This window comes from Somniosus microcephalus, chromosome 7 (assembly GCF_052327205.1).
Source record: "Somniosus microcephalus isolate GS21.2 chromosome 7, FLI_Smic_1.0, whole genome shotgun sequence".
NCBI classification, from domain to species: Eukaryota; Metazoa; Chordata; class Chondrichthyes; order Squaliformes; family Somniosidae; genus Somniosus; species Somniosus microcephalus.
In genome coordinates this window covers 191457509-191476378 of record NC_140993.1, presented here as the reverse complement: position 1 = coordinate 191476378, position 18870 = coordinate 191457509, and the positions used below count along the sequence as shown (strand labels likewise).

Below are 18870 nucleotides of genomic sequence, written 5' to 3'. Positions count from 1 at the left end.
CTCTCTGTTTTAATAATCCTCATTAAAATGAATAAAACAAATTTATGCAGGGCTCTCCTGGCTCCCACCATAACTTTAATGGAAGCATTAGAGATATGGCATAATTGGCCATATTTAACCATCTACACCAATTCTCCAGGTGACTGTGCCTTCAGCTACCTAGGCCCCTTGCTCTAGAATTTGATCCTTTAACCCTCCACCTCCTTATCCTTCTTTAAGATGCACCTTAGAACCCACCTCTTGGCCAAGCTTTTGGTCACTCCTCCTAATAGTTCCTTCTTTGGCTCAGTGTCCATTTTATTGATTATGGGCTGAATTTTGCCAGCGCTCAGAGGGCAGGTTCAAAGGCGGGTCCGCTGTCAAAATAGAAAAGATTGACAGTGGGTAGAGAACCCGCCTCCATGTGAGTCTGCCAGGTGTCGGGTCTATCTCACCATTCACTACAACTCACTAAGCACTTCCAAAGGTACACACAAATCTGTCCAAGAATGTAAAGTGCTGAAAATAAAGGTTTCAATGTTTGACAGTGCATTACCAGAAACTTCACATGAACATTGGCTAAAGCACCCAAGTCCCTACCCTTGTCTGCTGTTAGTTGGTATGCTTGCAGTAGGATAAGGGTGAGTGTGAGGGGTGGCTAGTGAAATGGGAAAGTGATAATGTAGTTAGAGAGGGATGGGTGGAGATGCAAGGTAAGTTGGTGTAAGGATGTACAGGAGAAGGGTAGGGAAGGCAGAGTGATGGGGATGTGATGAGTGGCACAGCAGGATGAGGTTGAGTGTGGCTTGGCAGTAACGTTTTGTGACCTACTGAGATCATTGAAAGGCTTGTGCCACTGCAGCCAGGTCCTCCTGACGACATCCCTGCTTGTGCCCTCCTTTGCAACGTGCAACCAGGCTGCATATGGAGGGAGTCATGGGTGAGCCTGGGTGCAGCCGTGCACCTCTGTGCAGTGCTCGTCAGTGTTTGCAGCACCTCAATACTGCAGAACACTGACAACGGAACTGTCAATCAATTTGGACATGGTCCCTTTAAGGAAAGCGGCTGCTAACGCGTCATCAAATGGCGTCATCAGACCCGCTTCCTTTTAATTGTCCGGGAACCTCACAGGGCGGGCTTAACAAGCCCTATTAACGTAAAATCACTTGGAGAGCGCGGGCTGCAGTAGGCAGCGGGCTGGGACTGCGGCACTGACCCCAGTCGCCCCGGACCTCCTTCGGTCGGCAAAATCGCAGCCTAGACAACAGGATGCTGCCAATATAGCAGTAAAGGAGGAAGTAGTAACAATATTGGATAAGATAAAAAATAGATAGAGGAGGTACTTAAAAGACAGCACTCAAAGTAAAACAAGTCACCCAGTTTCGATGGGAAGCATTATAGGTTACTGAGGAAAGAAAGGGTGGAAAATTGCAGAGGCTCTGGCCACACTCTTCCATTCATGCTTAGATATGGAGGTTGTGCCAGAAAACTGGAGGATTTCAAATTTCAAATTTCAAATGTTACACCCCTGTTCAAAAAAGAAGAAAAGGATAAACCTGGCAATTACAGACCAGTTAGCCTAACATCAGTGGTGGGGAAACTTTTAGCGACAAGATAAATTGACACTTGGATAGCGATGGGTTAATAAATGAACATCTTGTAAAAAGCAAATCTTGTGTGACTAATTTGATTGAGTTCTTTGATGAAGTGATGGAGAAGATTGATGAGGGTAGTGCAGTTGATGTTGTGTATATGGACTTTGAAAGGCGATTGATAAAGTACCACGTAATAGACTTGATGGTAAAATTATAGCCCATGGGATTAAAGGGACAGTGGCAGCATGGATACTAATTTTGGCGAAGGGACAAAACGCAAAGAGTAATGGTGAACGGTTGCTTTTCAGACTGGAGGGAAGTATACAGTAGTGTTCCCCAGAGGTTGGTATCAGGACCACTGCTCTTTTTAACATATATTAATGAGCTGAACTCGGGTAAGCAAGGCATCATTTCAAATTTTGCAGATGACACAAAACTCAGAAATGTCGTATACGATGAGGAGGATCGTAACAGATTTCAGGAGGACATAGACAGACTGGTGAATTTGGCAGACACATGGCAGATGAAATTTAACACAGAGAAGTGTGGAGTGATATATTTTAATAGGAAGAATGAGGAGAGGCAATATAAACTAAATGGTACAATTTTAAATGGAGTGCAGGAACAGAGGGAACTGGGAGTGTATGTATTTTTTAAAGTGGCAGAATGTTGAGAAGGCTGTTAAAAAAGCATAAGGGATCCTTTACTTTATTAATAGAGGCATAGGCCAAAATTTTAATGGTGCGGCGGGCACTGCAATGCGGCCGGGAATCCCGGGAGAACGGCTTTCCCTCGAGGCCTGCCGAATTTAATGGCAGGGCCTGATTAACATTTTGAATCTCTGTTTCCCACCCGCTGCCAGCCAGATGGAGAGGCTGATTGGCTGTCGGTCGGGTAGGCCTGCGGCACAAAGCCATAGAGAGGAGGGAGGGAGGATTTGGGTCGGAAGGTCGAGGATTTTCAGAGGCAGTCAGGTATTGCAGATTTTCAGCAGGGTCAGCTGGAGGATCTTTGGAGGGCTCGAGAGCTGGATGTTGGTGAGGGCTAGGGCTGCAGATCGGATGCAGAAGCGAGGGGATCAGAGGCCTCAGTGGGGGTGTGGAGGTCGGAGGCTGGTGGGGGGGTTCGGGAGGACGGGGGGTATCGGATGCCGGGGTTCGGAGATCAGAGGGCTAATGTGGGGGAGGTCGCAGGCCTTGGGCAGGGGGAGAGGTCAGGGGGAGATTGGAAGGTTGGGGGGTGTCTGATCGCAGGGGGATGATAAGACAGGAATTCTGCATCCAGCAGCTAAGTGCAAATGCAATTCCCTCCTGGATCCAGCAGCCCTTGCCTTCCTTTAGCTGGCAAGTTCACCGAGGCTTGGGATACCTGCCCGCCCACGGTTAAATTTAGCCTCAATATAATATTTAAAGTGCCATCCTGCCCCCTGCGAACGGGTTGGCTGCCCGCCCCTATCCCGCCTCTGTTAAAACTGGAAGTGGGTGGGTTGGGGATGGGATTCAGGTTTTTAACTTTTTAACCTCCGACCCACCCCCAAACCACCTGTTTTTTTTGGTTAAAATCCCCCCAGTAGAGTACAAAAGCAAGAAAGTTATGGTACACCTTTATAAAACACTGGCTAGGCCTCAGCTGGAGTATTGTGTCCAATTATGGGCACTGCACTTTAGGAAGGATGTCATGCCCATAGAGAGGGTGCAGAAGAGATTTACTGGGATGGTACCAGGGATGAACGAGTTCAGTTATGTGCAGAGACTGCAGAAGCTGGTTTGTTATCCTTTGAGCAGAGAAGGTTAAGAGCAGATTTGATAGAAGTGTTCAAAATCATGAAGGGTTTTGATAGAGTAATTAAGGAGAAACTTTCCAGTGGCAGAAGGGTTGGTAACTGGAGGACCTAGATTGAAGGTGATTGGCAAAACAACCAGAGGCGACATGAGAAAAAAAATTATGCAGTGAGTTGTGATCTGGAAACCATTACCTGAAAGGGTGGTGGATTCTATGTTCTATGTCTCTGTGAAGCACTTGGGATGTTTTTGTATGTTAAGGGTGCTGTATAAATGCCAGTTGTTTTATTATATGGCATACACCTTTCATAATGTAGGTAATAATTTTTCAAAAGTACTGGTGCTATTAATGGTTAATGATCAGTCATTACGCAAGTCAGTCTATATTCATCTTTGTTGTTTGTTAGATGTTTTTGGTAAAGTCAAAGAATTATAGAATGATACAGCACAGAAGGAGGCCATTCGACCCATCGTATCTGTGCCAGGCCTGTGACAGAGCTATCCAATTAGTCCCACTCCCCTGCCCTTTCCCTACAGCCCTACAAATGTCTCCTTTTCAAGTATATATCCAATTCCCTTTTGAATGTTATTATTGGATCTGCTTCCACCACCCTTTCAGGTAGTGTATTCCTGATTATAAAAACTCCCTGTGTAAAAAAAATTCTCATAATTTCTCCCCTGGATATTTTGCTAATTATCTTAAATTCTCTGGTTATCAACCCTCCTGCCAGTGGAAATAGTTTCTCCCGATCTACTCTAGCAAAACCCCTCATAATTTTAATAGACTTCTTGTTCAAGTGATGCATACATTTTTATCCTACAATACTTCCAATAACATCTCACAGCTACAATGTACCTGTACAAAGTTTCAATGGTAACATTGGCTTGTATATAGGAAAGTTACATACATGAGCCATTTATACAGCAGATATGTATCATTTGTATGGCTGCTGTAAGCATTTGAGTTGCTGTACTGACAAGTGCATAGCATCTCCCCCATTACCAACCCAGCTTGGTTCACCTGGTCTGCTGTGATAATTATGCCATTTGTCTAATTTACAGCATGACTTCAATAGTTGACACTATTGCTAACTATGCAGTTTTAACTGCATACAAGATTTACTTTTTACTCAGTACATTGTAAATTTGGTTTGAGGAGTAGTCGTTAGTTATGGAAATGCTACTTTGTTTATTTTAATTATGCAATTATTATGCCTTATATAGCGAGATAAGAGAGTTAATATTTTTCTCACCATTTCTTTCTAAAGTCTTGGAGCAGCAGTCCAATTTACATGTGATGAAGACTTTGTTCTGCAAGGATCCAAAAGTATCACATGCCAGACGATTGCTGAAGTGTTTGCTGCATGGAGTGACCATAGGCCAGTATGTAAAGGTATGAATAATTAACAAAATTCACTGTCGATATAGCATTTCACACAATGGCTGAGACCTCTTAAGTATATTATCATGTTATAGTGATGTTTCCATCAAAGCAGATTTTTGACTGTTATGAGCTGTACCACATGATCAGGAATCACTTTTCTCCGGTTTTACATTTCATTAAAAGGCAGGAGAATATTAAGGAAACTGCAAAGAACAAGTGTCTCAGCACAGAAACACTTAAAATAAAATTAACGTGGAAATATTATAGAAAATAATTCAGAAATGCATAGTCTTAGACATCAACAAAGACCCAGCGGCAGTTGCCAATATACTTACTGAATCACCACATATAATGAAATGTGCGACTTCAAGGTGGAATATCCTAGTCCGGGGTGGTGACAAAGTTTTCCAAATTTGATCAATTACCATTAGCTGACCATTATTGCATCTGGTTGTGGTATGACGTAAAATTTAAAGAGACCTGACTACATTATAATACACTCGCAATGTTTTTATTTATTTATTGCATGGTCAGGTCTATTACTCTTAAAATCAAAATAGGTGTGGTATCCTTTCAATCTTCTATCTAATTTTATCACTTTCCTAAACCTTGTCAAATGGTGTGTGCAATGTGACACAATATAAAGATAATATCCTGTTGGCATCTGGCAGGTCAAAATCAATCAATAACTATCTGGGGAAGGGGGAAGTTAATGGGGTTATCTATTTCACTGATATGAATACAGCTCTGTTTCTTAGCAGTGATGTTACTATAGAGTATTCGATTCTTTAATTACTCCTCATTCTGTGGCTTATCTTTTCCTGGTTTAAGCTTGTCGGGTCTTCAACAACTATTGATTCTTGGAATCATATAAACTAGCGATGGATATATTTTGCAGCATTTAGTGGAACTTCTGAGAAAGGTCTCCATCTATATCTCCAATTCTTATTGTCACATCAATCTTTTGGAACGATTTTGACACAATATAAAGAATATTGTACCCTATACATGCTTAACAGTGAATTTTCAATATTCTGACTCTGTAGCTTCACATGAATGAGATTCTTTCTGGCAGCTTTCTCCCTCAAGTTTTACTGTCAATGATCCACCATAGTGAATAGAAAAGAAGCATAATAAGGTAGTCATTGAAAAGATTTTAAATTTAAAATATGAGTATATTAAGTTTTAAATAATACACAAAATAACGTTAAATATTACAATATACATACAAATATATCTATGTAAGGGAAATTGAATTTTTCACAAAAAATCAAATTAATCATAGTGCTTTTTGTTATGAACAAACTGATGACAGTGCAGATTACTAATAACATCCTATTCAAAGGATTTTATTTAAAAAGTCCCTTTTCCCCTGTCATAATTTGTTACGTGATAAGAATGACCAAATAAAAAAACTGCTATTTAAAAAAAGCCCTACATGTTAATCTCTACATCAAATGTTAGCAAACACGTTAGCCCGGATTTTGCGGTCAGCGGCGAACGAACGGCGAACTACACTTATAGCTGTCCACAGACTTTTTGTGGGCTTTTGCATGGTAACTTACAGTCAAGTAACAGTGTGTCTCTTCAGCCAATCGGATTGGAGGATTCTTAATGAGACATGCAGGGAGAAAAATTTGGTTGCTTTGCGCCTCCAGTTAGCGCCCCAATCATCGCTGACATCATCGCCATACTCAGCCCCCGCGCTTTCGCCCCGGCCGCAAACTTGGCTCACGCCCCCTGACCTACCGCCGGACACTATGTCCGACTGGGTCAGGGTGGCGTTTTTGCCGCCAGGGCGGCGATAATTAAAGAACAGGTGCCGAGTGGCCTTTTTTTGGGGGCTGCCTGCCCCCTCTGGCCTCCTCCTGCGGGTTGCCAGCGCCCAGCACACTGCTCCCCGCTCCCCGGTGGTCCAGCAGGGCCCCAGTGCGTGCTGCACTAGGCCCCTCCCCTTTAATCAGGGGAGGGAGGCCTGCAGTACCGCCGCGCTGCTGCACGTAGCGCTGTAATATTCAATGGGAGTGCTCCAAGAGGGAGGTGGAGTGCTTTCAGTAGCGCGTCCAGCTTGGGGCGCTACCATTGAATTTTGGGTGCGGGGGCGCTAAAAGTTAGCGCTCCAAAGGGGGCGTGAGCCAATTTTTCCCCCACAGGGTCTAAACCAGGAAGTGTAAGTTAGAATATTTAATTCAATGTAAAATCATGTACAGAAAGTGAAATAAAGAGAGGGAAAGAAAGATTGGATTAAGAGAAAGATAAAAGCGACAGAAAGAAAACGTAAAGATAATACTTTTCATTTTAATTTTTAACAAATCTCCAACAATAATTAAAATCTGAAGGAATGAAACTCCACACTTGTAAAGGTAAAAATTCAGTGCCAGAGAGGTGGTTTGGTAGTAATTAAGACTTATCACGCCGTTAAAAATTCACTTACACTTTAATTGACAAGCTCTAACTTTTTCTGTCGTGTTTAGTGTGCAATTACCGCAACTTCACACCCCTCATGCGTTTGAATGCCGAACCTCTCAGCAAGGTATCGGTGTAGCGAAGCTTGTGGAGGAGCAGGTCAACTCAAACAGCAACTTCCTGATTTCCACGTTTAACTGTGCATGAACGGATGATGGAAATAGCTGTCCGATTTAATCCATAATAATGGTGAGTGCTGATAGCCTCACCGTTATTCCTACCGCAACATCTGAGCCAATTGCATCACCCTGTTTGCAAGAAGGTCATGCACTGTTATCATTTTACTACCATTGGCTCAATTTTCCTCTCAGCTACAATGTGTACCTTGGAACTTACGCAATATTTCCCTTTGTTTAAGACACAGAAATATTAAATGTATTTTAACAAGCGCAACAACAACTTGCATTTATATAGCAGCTTTAATATAGAAAAAAGTCCCAAGGTACTTCACAGATTTGCATTTATAGCGCCTTTCATGACCTAAGGATGTTCCAAAGTGCTTTACAGCCAATGAAATACTTTTGAAGTGTAGCCACTGTTGCAATGTAGGAAACACGGCAGCAAATTTGTGCACAGCAAGGTCTCACAAACAGTAACAAGACAGTGGCCACGATATTCGTTGTTGTAGCACCGGCCCTTAAGGCCGGTTTTGTTGAAAAAATGGTGGCCACCTCGCTTCCATCCACTTCAGGTGCGGGACACAACGGTCGCCATTTTGGAGAGGTCAGCAACGCTGCCATTGCCTGTGCTCACCTCTCCTATGTAAATATGCAGATTGTGATGTCAATCAGCATGCAATGCCTGAACTGACACACAACTGAATTTTGGACGTCGCCACACTCCATACCACCTTCTCCTAATCACGCATGGAAGAACATACGTGCAGAAGCTGTACAGAGATGCTGGCCCCGATTTTCGGCTTGTGTGGGGAATGGTCGGATTTCCCCGAATGTGGGGTTTCTGACACGCATAAAAAAGTGTCAGCCAGCTCCACGCAATTTTCCCTCAAGTGGCCAATTAATTCCCAGCATGTGGGAAGCCTTGCTAATTGTCCAATTCGAGTCAGAAATCCCCACAGTATGATGTCATCATTCGTGGTGCTTTCAAGGTCCATAGCAAGCACTGCATCCTCTGAAGGCTTCCAAATGAACGACACAGGATGGCAGAGGAGCCCGCAGCAGCTGTGGGCAGTGCCAGACCCCAAGCTGCCTCCAAATTCGACGAGGCTTCACTGGAGGCATTATTGGATGGGGTTAGGGCCCACAGGGAGGTCCTCTTCCCTATGTCAGGGAGGAAGAGGCCTCCCACTGAGACCAATGCTGCATGGATGCAGGTGTCAGCAGATGCCAACTCGCTGGGAGTCACCAGAAGAACTTTGGCATTACATCTCTATGTCCTTCCTTTACTCCCCCACAGTACCATCCAGAGCCCCCGTCCTCACTGTGGAGGAGGAAGAGGCTGTGCAGCCAGACTCACAGAATCACAGAAATCACAGAAACCCCACAGTGCAGATAGAGGCCATTTCGGCCCATCAAGCCTGCACCGACACATATCCCACCCGATCCCCGTAACCCCTACACCAACATGTATCCCACCCTATCCCCGTAACCCCACGTATTTAATCCCCCTAACACTAAGGGTCAATTTATCATAGCCAATCAACCTAACCCGCACATCTTTGGACTGTGGGAGGAAACCGGAGCACCCGGAGGAAACCCACGCAAACACGGGGAGAATGTGCAAACTCCACACAGACAGTCGCCCGAGGCCGGATTTGAACCCGGGTCCCTGGCGCTGTGAGGCAACAGTGCTAACCACTATGCCACTATCCCTCAGAGGAAGCTCCAACCTCTGAGGGCGCAGCGTCAGTAGAAGTAAGCGCACCAGCGCAGGCAATCACACCTCGGGGGGACCTTCGGGACATAGAGTAGTGTTGTCACCTGGTGTTTCACAGCTCACAAGTGAGCCTCAGCAGATTCTGGAGACAAGGACAGCAGTGGAGAGTCCTCGTCGGAGGGTGCAGGACTCTGCCAGCTCAGCTCAGCTGCGCTGCATGTCGACCCTCTGCCTCTGGGTCCATCCGCAAGAGAAGAGGTGATGGATCTCCATGCACAGATGCAGGAGTCTCTGGCAGGTTTTGTCTCCAGGGTCGCTGCAAGTGTGGAGCGAATGGAGGAGTCCATAGCGACCATGAGCAGAGCCTTTGTGGAGTCATTGGCGCATGAACGCATCACCATGGAAAGGTTGGCAACCTCCATGCAGGAGATAACTCGCCAGGGTACGGAAAACATGGTGAGTGAACATAAGAGAATGACATCTCTTGAGGAGCGTTGGCCATCTGTTGAACAGAGAAACCAGATCCTCATGGAAGTCCTTCTGAATAGGACTGCCAGTGCAGATACGGGTCCTCATGGCCCCCTAAAGCACAGCAAGGTGCTCTCAAGCCACTTCCAAGCGCTGGCCCCTTCTGGCCTGTGCAGCTTCAGGTGAGTGAGCAGCAGCCTGGTGCTCCTGAAGCTCATCATGCTGTTCCTGGTTCTGCTGCTGCCGCCTCTGCTGCTGGAGATCCTCTAATGGCAAGAAGGGAAGGAAAAAAAGGCGTCCCACGCTTCTGGTAGATGCCTCCGCTGAGGAAGCGCTGAGTGAGGGTGGCGAGAGGGGCTTCCCAGAAGATCGCATTGGAGAAGTGTGTGAGGCTCCAACCTTCCACAGCTGTGCCTAAGCCTTGAAGAAGTAGCCCCAAACCTGCAACAACAAGGTCCTTCACCATACAAGTGCTGGCCCTTTAAATCGCAGCTTCTCCTTACCTGCAGCTGACAGCTAGCAAGTTTCACGCCAGCTCTCAGCAGCGGGGTTCCCCGCAGGCGGGTTTCAGGTGGGGAAAGCCCCAAAGTCGCAACGGCACGGGAAAATCAACTTCAACAAGCAGATAATTGCTTGTTAGTGCTCCGACGACCAGTCCCGCCAGCGGCGGCCGGGACTGAAGCGGGGCGCGGGGAAACGGCAGTCCGAAAGTCGGACGGGGCGGGGAATCAGGCGAGGGGGGGCCCGACACACTTTTTCGCCGATTTTCGGTCCCCGGCCGCATGAAAAGCCGCCCAACGGCGGCCAGAAAATCGGGGCCGCTGTCAGCGCTTCTTAAAGGGACACACACATCTTTCAGGTAAGTTTTGATTTCAGCTTTTGGAATGGATTTTTTAGATTTGATTTGAGTAGTGGCTTAGTGCAATAAAAAGTTGTTAAAGTGTGCAGTGAGTGCTGCTGGACATTTGCATTGCTTTGGATGTTAAAGGAAGGTCTTTGAGAACAACACTTGCTCACAGTCCTGGGGCTCTGAAGCAGTTCCCCTTGGACAGCTACATCACATGGAGATGAAGCAGCAGCAGCAAAGGGGAAAAGCTGCTCGCAGAGGGAAGAGGAAGAAGCAAAAGAGGAGGAAACAGAAGAGGAAGAAGCAGAAGAGGAGAAAGCAGAATGAAGCCCCTCTCTGTCTGGGATTGAATCATCTGCCTGTGGTACCAGTGACCACAACCCCAATTCCCCTTTCAACATTTGTCCCACACCTTACCTTCCCTCTGTTACTGACCATCACAGTGTCCTCTTGGCCACAATAATGAAATAAAATCGACCACAAAGCAAATTTCCAATCCAACATTATCCATATTTGTGTCCAATATTACATTTTTAAAAATCAACTAATCACCCTTGTGCATTCCTTTAGTGACTGTCTTGCGTGTGCCTTTGCCTATCCTAGTGATGTGATGCAGTGCTACTCCAGTGGCTGCAGCATGGTTGGTGAATGGTTGCTGACTTTCAGTGGGGGACACTGCAGATGGCCTTGCAGGACGGCCTTGAGGAGCTGATGGCTGGGAGTGTCAAATCAAGTGACAGCATTTCTTCTTCTTCTTCACTCTCCTCTCCTTCTTGGTCAACCACTGGCTAGGCAGGCTGGATTTCTTGGGTGTCTGAAATGAGGAAGGCACAAGGGTTATGGTGAGGGGAGGGCAGGAAAGCAAGAGGTGCATGCTTACATCATGTGCAGCTTGTACGTCAGAAGATATTGTGGGATGAGGGGGAAGTGGGATGTGAGAAGAAGGATAACGTATGAGGATACCGGCATCTTGTATTCTTTCATCCCCGCCGCTGTCCAAGATCTCAGCCATGCTCCTGCCAAGAATGGCCTGCACCGACTCCTCCAAGGGGGTGAAGTGAAGCTAGGAATGTGAGGTGTGCCCCGTGCCTGGTAGAGATTGTTGGTAGGTGAGTGATTGCGAGTGGGGGGGACGGTCATGCATTGAGCAGTGTGTGAGGCTCGTGGTGCAGTTGGTAGGAGACGGCTTTTGAAGATGCATTCACTGACCTTGACCGCTCGTCTGAGGTCATGAAACTTCTTTGGGCACTGGAGCCAGGTCCTGGGGGTGACGCTGCTTGCAGTGACGGCCTCGGCTATCTGGACCCACATCCTTCTTTCTGGAGGGCCTCCTGGCCCCCTGTGGGTAGAGGACCTCTCTTCCAGTGTTGTCCCCCTGCACAATGCTGCAGTGCTGCGTGCGAGACCCTGGGTGCCCATTCCCTGGCATCTTGAGCCATTTGTATTAGTGCTGAAGCACTTATACCATTTTTTACATGCAATGATTTTCAATCCATTTTTTCAGAAGGCACTTGAGCTTTAAGGGCTTAGAAACTGCCTATTTTTGAATGATTCCTTTTTTTTCCAGAAGGCAGCTCACCTTTAAGGGATTGCGACTGCCTTAAAAAATGACAGCCTTGCTTTAACAGAATGCAGCATCACTCCAGCAATGTGACATTGGGCCTCCTGCTGAGCGCACAGCCTGAAGCAACGCATTCATCGCTGGGCTGTGTGCTAAAATCATTCAAATCAGCAGGCAGCACCAAATTAACGTGCTGTCTGCACTTTCCAAACAGGTGCGAGCAAATCTCCTGTTTTCGGGTCGTGTAGAAGTTCACCTCCAATCTGTTTTAGTGATGTTGGTTGAGGGATTAATATTGGCCAGAACGCCGGGGAGAACTCCCCTGCTCTTCTTTGAATAGTGCCATGGATCTTTTACGTACACCTGAGATGTCAGACAGGGCCTCGGTTTAACATCCCATCCAAAAGACAGCACCTTCAACCGTGCAGCACTTCCTCAGTACTGCACTGTGATATAGTAGACGATAAAGGAATTTAACATTAATCATTGTATTTACCAGAGGAAATTAAACCAACAGTATTCCTGGCGACATTGGTCATTTGAAATCTAGAACGAACGTCTGCAAAGGCTTCCAATTTACCATGTGCATTTATCATCACTAATGAGCATTTGGTGTGTGGAAGACCTCACTTGATTTTTTTTTAAAGTTAGACATTTGATGGACAGTTGAGATTCATGTCTAATTAAGGCAAGTACACCCTGAAGTGCCTGGAGCTGGAGAGTGCAGAAATCCTGATTTCTACCGGGAAGGGGTGGAATTTGGGCGGAACCTGGTTACACTGAGACTTTTCCTGGTTTTTAAAATTCTAGTAGAGGGAAGGATGGATTTTCTGCGCACCCCCTACATCAAAGGAGTGCGTCAGTGGGAGTTGCCGGGCTTCCCTTCAAAGGCCTCAGTGAAACTCATGCCAGTTGAGGGTGGGAATGAGACCCTTTGAGACCTTCTGAAAGGCCCCAAACCATTACTAGAATGAAGGAAGCTAAATAGCTCCTTTTGGAAACAAAGGCCTAGAAATTGGGTTGGTAGCGCCGGCGCTGAGCGCCTAAAGAGACCTAGAATTGGGGCGATGCCCTATGTTGGGGCGGGCGCTATGAAGATAGCGCCAACTCAGATATTGACTGTACATTTAGCGCCTGCGCTAAGTGTTTGCGCGCGCCCGCGAGCACAAGCAGTTCATGACGTCATTTCAGTGTGCAACGCCTTCTAGGAGCGCCTGAGCGCATATTGGGTGGCGCCTGGAGCCTTAGCGCCCAGCGCTATTAGTGACAGTTCGAGGGAGGGCTAACAGGCCCTTCTCGGAGTAGGGGGGCGCTATTTAAAGGGGACAGCTTTAGTGCAGATTCTTCTGCCACTTGGCCTGCTCATTGCGATCGTTGCCAGAGAGAGTTGGCGAGCTAATGTGGAGCGGAGTTCTGGGAATGTAGCTTTACAGTACTTGGGTCCTTCAAACCTGTCCGAAGCACTTGCAGCACTACACCTAAAAGCCTTTTGACCAACTGGCATCGGAATGAGAGCTTGTTTGGAGGGCGACGGCCTCATCGCCCAACACTGTGAAGGGGCAGAGAGAAGGCGGGAGAGAGGGCCGGGATTGGCCAGAAGGAGGAGGGGCAATGGAGGTCGGCCAATCCGACGGGAAGCTGCGAGGGCCTTTAGGCAGCAGGTGACAAGCCTTGACATGTCGGAGGAGCAGTGTTTGGGAAGGCTCCGATTCTGGAGGGACATTGTTACTGATCTGTGCCACCTGTTTGGTCAGGATCTGCAGCCGCGTGAACGCTGCAGAACCTCTCTGTCCGTGATGGCTAAAGTGACTGATGGCCTCCATTTTTATGCCAATGGATCCTTTCAGTCAGCCATTGGGGACATTGCGACTGTCGCTCAGGTTGCAGTCCACTGTTGCATCCGGCAAGTTACAGAAGCCCTTTATAGGCGAAGGCGTCAATTCATGACCTTGCCTCTGACCCTGCACAAGCAGGCGGAGCGCGCAGGGTGTCGCTTCTATTGCGGACTTCCCCATGGTGCAGGGGGCGAGTGACAGCACACACTTGGCTTTGAGGGCGCCATGCCATCATCCTTAGGACTTCCGCAACCGCAAGGGGTTGCACTCCCTCAACATGCAGCTGGTCTGTGACCACGGCCAAATCATCATGGCAGTCACCGCGCATTTCCCAGGGTGCAGCCACGATGCCTTTATCCTGCGGCTGAGCTCAGTTTGTAACCTTTTTGAGGGGCTGCCTCGAAGACGAGGCTGGCTTACTGGGGACAAGGGCTATCCTCTCTGGCCATGGCTGATGACAACACTCCGTGTGGCCGACACCCCAGCAGAAGAGCTGATCAGCAGCGGCCATCAGGCGACCAGGCACAGTAAACAGCACACTATTGGTGTTGTCAAAAAGCGTCTCCAATGTCTGGAAGATTCGGGGGGATCCCTGCAGTACTCGCTGCAGCAAGTGGGACACGTCGTCGTCGTCTGCTGCATGCTCCACAACTTGGCGATTCGACACACACAGACAATTCCAGCTGTCTCTCAACGACCAGCAGAGCAGGCGGAGGAGGAGGAGTATGAGGATGAGGAGGAGGAGGAGGAGGAAGAGCAGGCGGAGGAGGAGGAGGAGGAGGCGGAGGAGGAGGAGGAGGAGGAAGAGCAGGCGGAGGAGGAGGAGGAGGAGGAGGAAGAGCAGGCGGAGGAGGAGGAGGAGGAGGAGGAGGAAGAGCAGGCGGAGGATGAGGAGGAGGAGGAGGAGGAGGTGGAGGAGGAGGAAGAGGAGGAGGAAGATGGAAGGGCTGCTGAAAGTGAAAGGGCCATGCGTCAGAGGCTCATCTGGACTCGTGTCGACACCCCTGTGGCGGAATGATGAGAGTCTTAACTCATGCGCACTTTGGATGTTTGAGGGCCTCTGAATGCCAGCATCACTGAAACTCGTCACATGCACCATGCCACATTGAAACTTCTGTTTATTGGCACAAAAGTCTTTCATTACAGCTAAACAACGTAATGTCAACAGAAACCATAACTTTCAAAATAACTGTGAACTGTTCGGCAAAGCCGCAAAACTCAACAAACCTTCTGCAAATATAACAGCAGGTGAGGGTGTCCTTGAATTTGGACAAACAAACGTCTCAGCACCTCCCTCTACAACTGGTCCCTTGAGGGAGAACGACTTCTCTTTCGCGCCCGGCCCCTTCCCTCCCTGCTGCTCCGACGTAATTGGACCCCAGTGGCGGCCTCAAGGCTGGGGGATGCCTGCTGACTGTCTGGAAGCGCAGAAGCCCCTGAGGGACGGCCTGGCCGACCTCTGGGCTTGGAGGGTGCGGACGCAGGATGCTTGATGGGACCATGACTGGAAGCAGTGTGGCCTGCAGGTGGTGGCAGCTGCAATGCAGGCGTCCCAGCGCTGGCATGTGCAATGGTCTCCTGCCGAGAGAGGACACCTGCACCATGGTCGGACGAGACACTGGCTATCTGAGGGGAGCGGGTCGGCTCTACCGCCACAATCGCATGCTCCACTGATTGCTGGCCTTGTATGGGACTGGAAGGGCCCAGGGTGATCCTAACTGATGCAGAGAGGGTGGCTGCAGTGAGAGATCGCGTTGCGTCAATCTGGCTGTGGAGGAGCCCAGCAAGTGACTGCATGGCAACAGTGAGGACCTGTGTGCCAGGTGCCAGTGCTTCGGAGAAGGCCTGGACAGTTCTTCCCATAGCTTCGGACAAGCCAGGTGCCGACTGCTCCACTGCCTCGGACAAGCCCTGCACAGACCTTTCCAGGGATTGTCCGAAGCCCTGAACAGTCCTTTCCATAGCCGACTCAAAGCCGTGGACAGTCCTCTCCATTGTTGGGCCGAAGCCCTGGATAGTCCTGTCCATTGTTGCCCCGAAGCCCTGGATAGACCTGTCCATTGTTGCCCCGAACACCTGCAGAGTCCTGTCCATTGTTGCGCCAAAGCCTTGGAGAGTCCTCTCCATTGTTGCCCCGAAGTCCAACATACTCTTAGCCAATGAATCTATTGACTCAGGCATCTTCTCCACTGCAGCCATCAGCTCCGTGTGTCTGACCCAGGCCTGTTTGCTCATCTCAGCCAGGCGACGGACCTCATCTGCACTCTGTGCAGCAGTCATCACGACCTGCCTTGCCCTCCGGGGAGACGGTGGCCGAACTTGCCTATCCCCCGTGCGTTGCTGCATGCCGCTTGGCCCGGCAACTGGTTCATCCTCAGAGCCCCCCCCCCGTCCCCTCCAGGGGACTACTATCCCCAGCCTGTAGATGTGTCAGCTCCCCGGATTCTGCAACGGCTGGTCCAGATTCCTCCTGGTCCTCGCCTCCGGTGGCACTGGCACTGGCAGCTTCAGCGCGTTGAGCCCGAGTTGGTGCTGCTTCATCTGAAAGTGGGAGGTGGAAGAGTGGCTTTAGCAAAAGGACAGGTTTGCTGAAAGGCATGCCAGATTGTGGCATGGCTCTGACATGGCTGCACACTGAGGATGCATGCTGGCGGGGGGACCAAGTGGAAGGCAACAGGTGAAAAAGGTGAGAGTCTTACCCTCGCTGTCGGTAATGGGGTCGGCAGATGCAGTGGTCACAGGACCAGACAGACGTCCTCCAAGTATCTGGTGCACTTTCTCCTCCAGATCCGTCAGAGTGACCACTTGTGGAGGTCCGCCACCGGTTCGACGCTGCTCCTTTCGGATCATGGCCAGTTTGGACTGCAGGGGAAAGAAGGGGAAGTTCTGTAACATGAGGCCTTGAGAGATCATCGCATGACCCCCATGGTGCAAGAGCCCTTACATGAGGCCTTGAGAGATCATCGCATGCCCCCCATGGTGCAAGAGCCCTTACATGAGGCCTTGAGACATCTGTCCATGTGTGTGCCCAGAAAGGGCCATGGGTGCATGCTGACAGATGGCCATTGGGGCATCATTGCAGCAGGGTGCCCGAAGTCAGCTGCAGATGGAGGGAATCAGAAGATTGCTAAACCATCACTCACCATAACGATCCGTGTGAGGTCGTTGAATTTCTTCCTGCACTGAACAGGGGTCCTGGTCGCCATGCTGCTGGAGTTGACCCTCACAGCAACCTCCCTCCAAGATCGTCGGTAAGCCTTCTGATTCGGCCTCTTGCCATTATCCGGATACAGGACCTCTCGACGGCGCTCAACTGCAGCCACCAAGTGGCCCAGAGCCTCAGTGCTGAAGCGCTCTGCTCTCTGTCTAACCTTCTCCATGATGAACAACTTTGTACCGCCAGACAAGGGCGAGCGCCGAATCTGAGGCCTACAGGGCGTTGGGTGTTGAAGCTCAGGCTGACTGACCCACCCCTTTAAGAGCCGGCCGGCGCCTGGAGGTCTCGTGGTTTCCCGTAATTGAGATCACCTGCGCTGCGCCCGTCTGCGTCGATATTGAGTAGCGCCTGAACTTTTGCGCCTTAAGAGCACCGTGCAACGGCTGAATTAGCGCCTCAAGACCCTTTGGGGGCGATGCAACCCAATATCTCGCCAGGCAGCGATAACTTTCATCTGGCTATAAACTTAGCGCTTCGCCAGCTCTAACGCCTCAAGCGAGGCTATACCCAATTTCTAGGCCAAAGACTTCAACAGCTTTGGGCCTAATGGGACCTCAGACAGAGTGGCTATGGACGTTTCTCCTTATAAGAGTAGAATGGGATGGGCAGCCCTGCAGGCACTAGCGGCCTGCTCCAACTATGGTAATGACTGCATCCTCTGAATCTGGGATGGCGTCTGGGGCTACCGGCATGGCTGGCAAGAGTTCTGCTCCTCCACCCTTGTGCCAACAGAGTGGAACTCCAGGAATTACGAGACCATTAAAAAAAAATTAAACATTCACTTGGTAAACAACTCTCGCCATCTTTTCGCTCATATTTATTGTTCAATTGTGCGAGAATACATAAATAGTAAAAGCTCCTCGTTAACAGTAAACTGAAGAAATGCTCAGCGGTGGCATATTCACGCTCCTGTATATCATTTTTTTGCGATAGTGGAGACAAAATGAATGGCCTCCTTCTGTGCTATATCATTCTATGATTCTATATCAGTTTTGTTAGCAGATTCACTGATCCAGTTATTGGAGTAAGCAGTGCTAAGACAGCTAAAATTAGCATTTGTTCACATAACGGGATTAACTATTAACTGGTGCATGCAAGTTTTGTTCATAAGGGTAAACTTACATTTGCTCCATAGGAGAGTGCTAATAGAATTTAGTAACTAACACATAAACATATATTTGGAAAGCAAGTGGGAAAAAGAACTTGCGTTATGTTTTCGTAAACTTTTAAAACAAGCTTTAATGAGGATGGCTGAGCAACTTAGCAGTGCAGTCCTATTCAGAGAGCTCAAACTTCAATCTCACTCTGTGACCAGCTTCGAAACTCAATACTCAAAGTCTCCCAATGTTTCCCACGACTTGTAGCCAGGTTTTGGGGAAAACGCTTACATTGGTGGAATAGTAAATCCTAGGAATTTGGATTGAGTAACTAGACTGCTTACTGTACTTAAGAAACATGCCTTGTACTTGTAGACCATGAAGTGGTGAAGAGCATTGTGACCTAATCTATCTTGCTCTCTCAAATACAGAAGGAAGCATGGTGATGGTTGGTATCTATTGGATGAAAAGTATAAATATAAAAAGAAACCTGTGATCTACTGCATGAACTATTAATATTTTGCATCCATAAAATATGCATGCTTCTGGTAGTGCAAATCCTCTGGAGTGATAGTTTGAAGGGGAAACACACCTGGCAGAATCAAAATACAAAACATAGAGGAATTTAATATCTAACAGGTTTGCCGCTTATTATTTCTGAAGTGAATGTCCTGCATCACACTTCTATATGTTTTGGATGAAACTGGGTATCTGACATGTGTAGAAACCCATCACCATGTTCAGAAGTCTCCAAACTAAGCAACTGAGAAAATCACACAGGTCCATTTACCCAATGCAGAGAGC

The 18870-nt window shown here is 48.3% G+C and overlaps 1 protein-coding gene across 1 annotated transcript in view; it reads left to right on the top strand.

Annotated features, from left to right (window-relative positions):
* The window catches only part of csmd3b (CUB and Sushi multiple domains 3b), a 1929854-nt gene that overhangs the window by 700464 nt on the left and 1210520 nt on the right, over positions 1-18870 (top strand). Inside the window, exon 7 of the mRNA XM_085993978.1 lies at positions 4624-4748. Coding sequence (XP_085850104.1) covers positions 4624-4748 — 125 coding nt within the window. The remainder of the gene's footprint in view (positions 1-4623; positions 4749-18870) is intronic.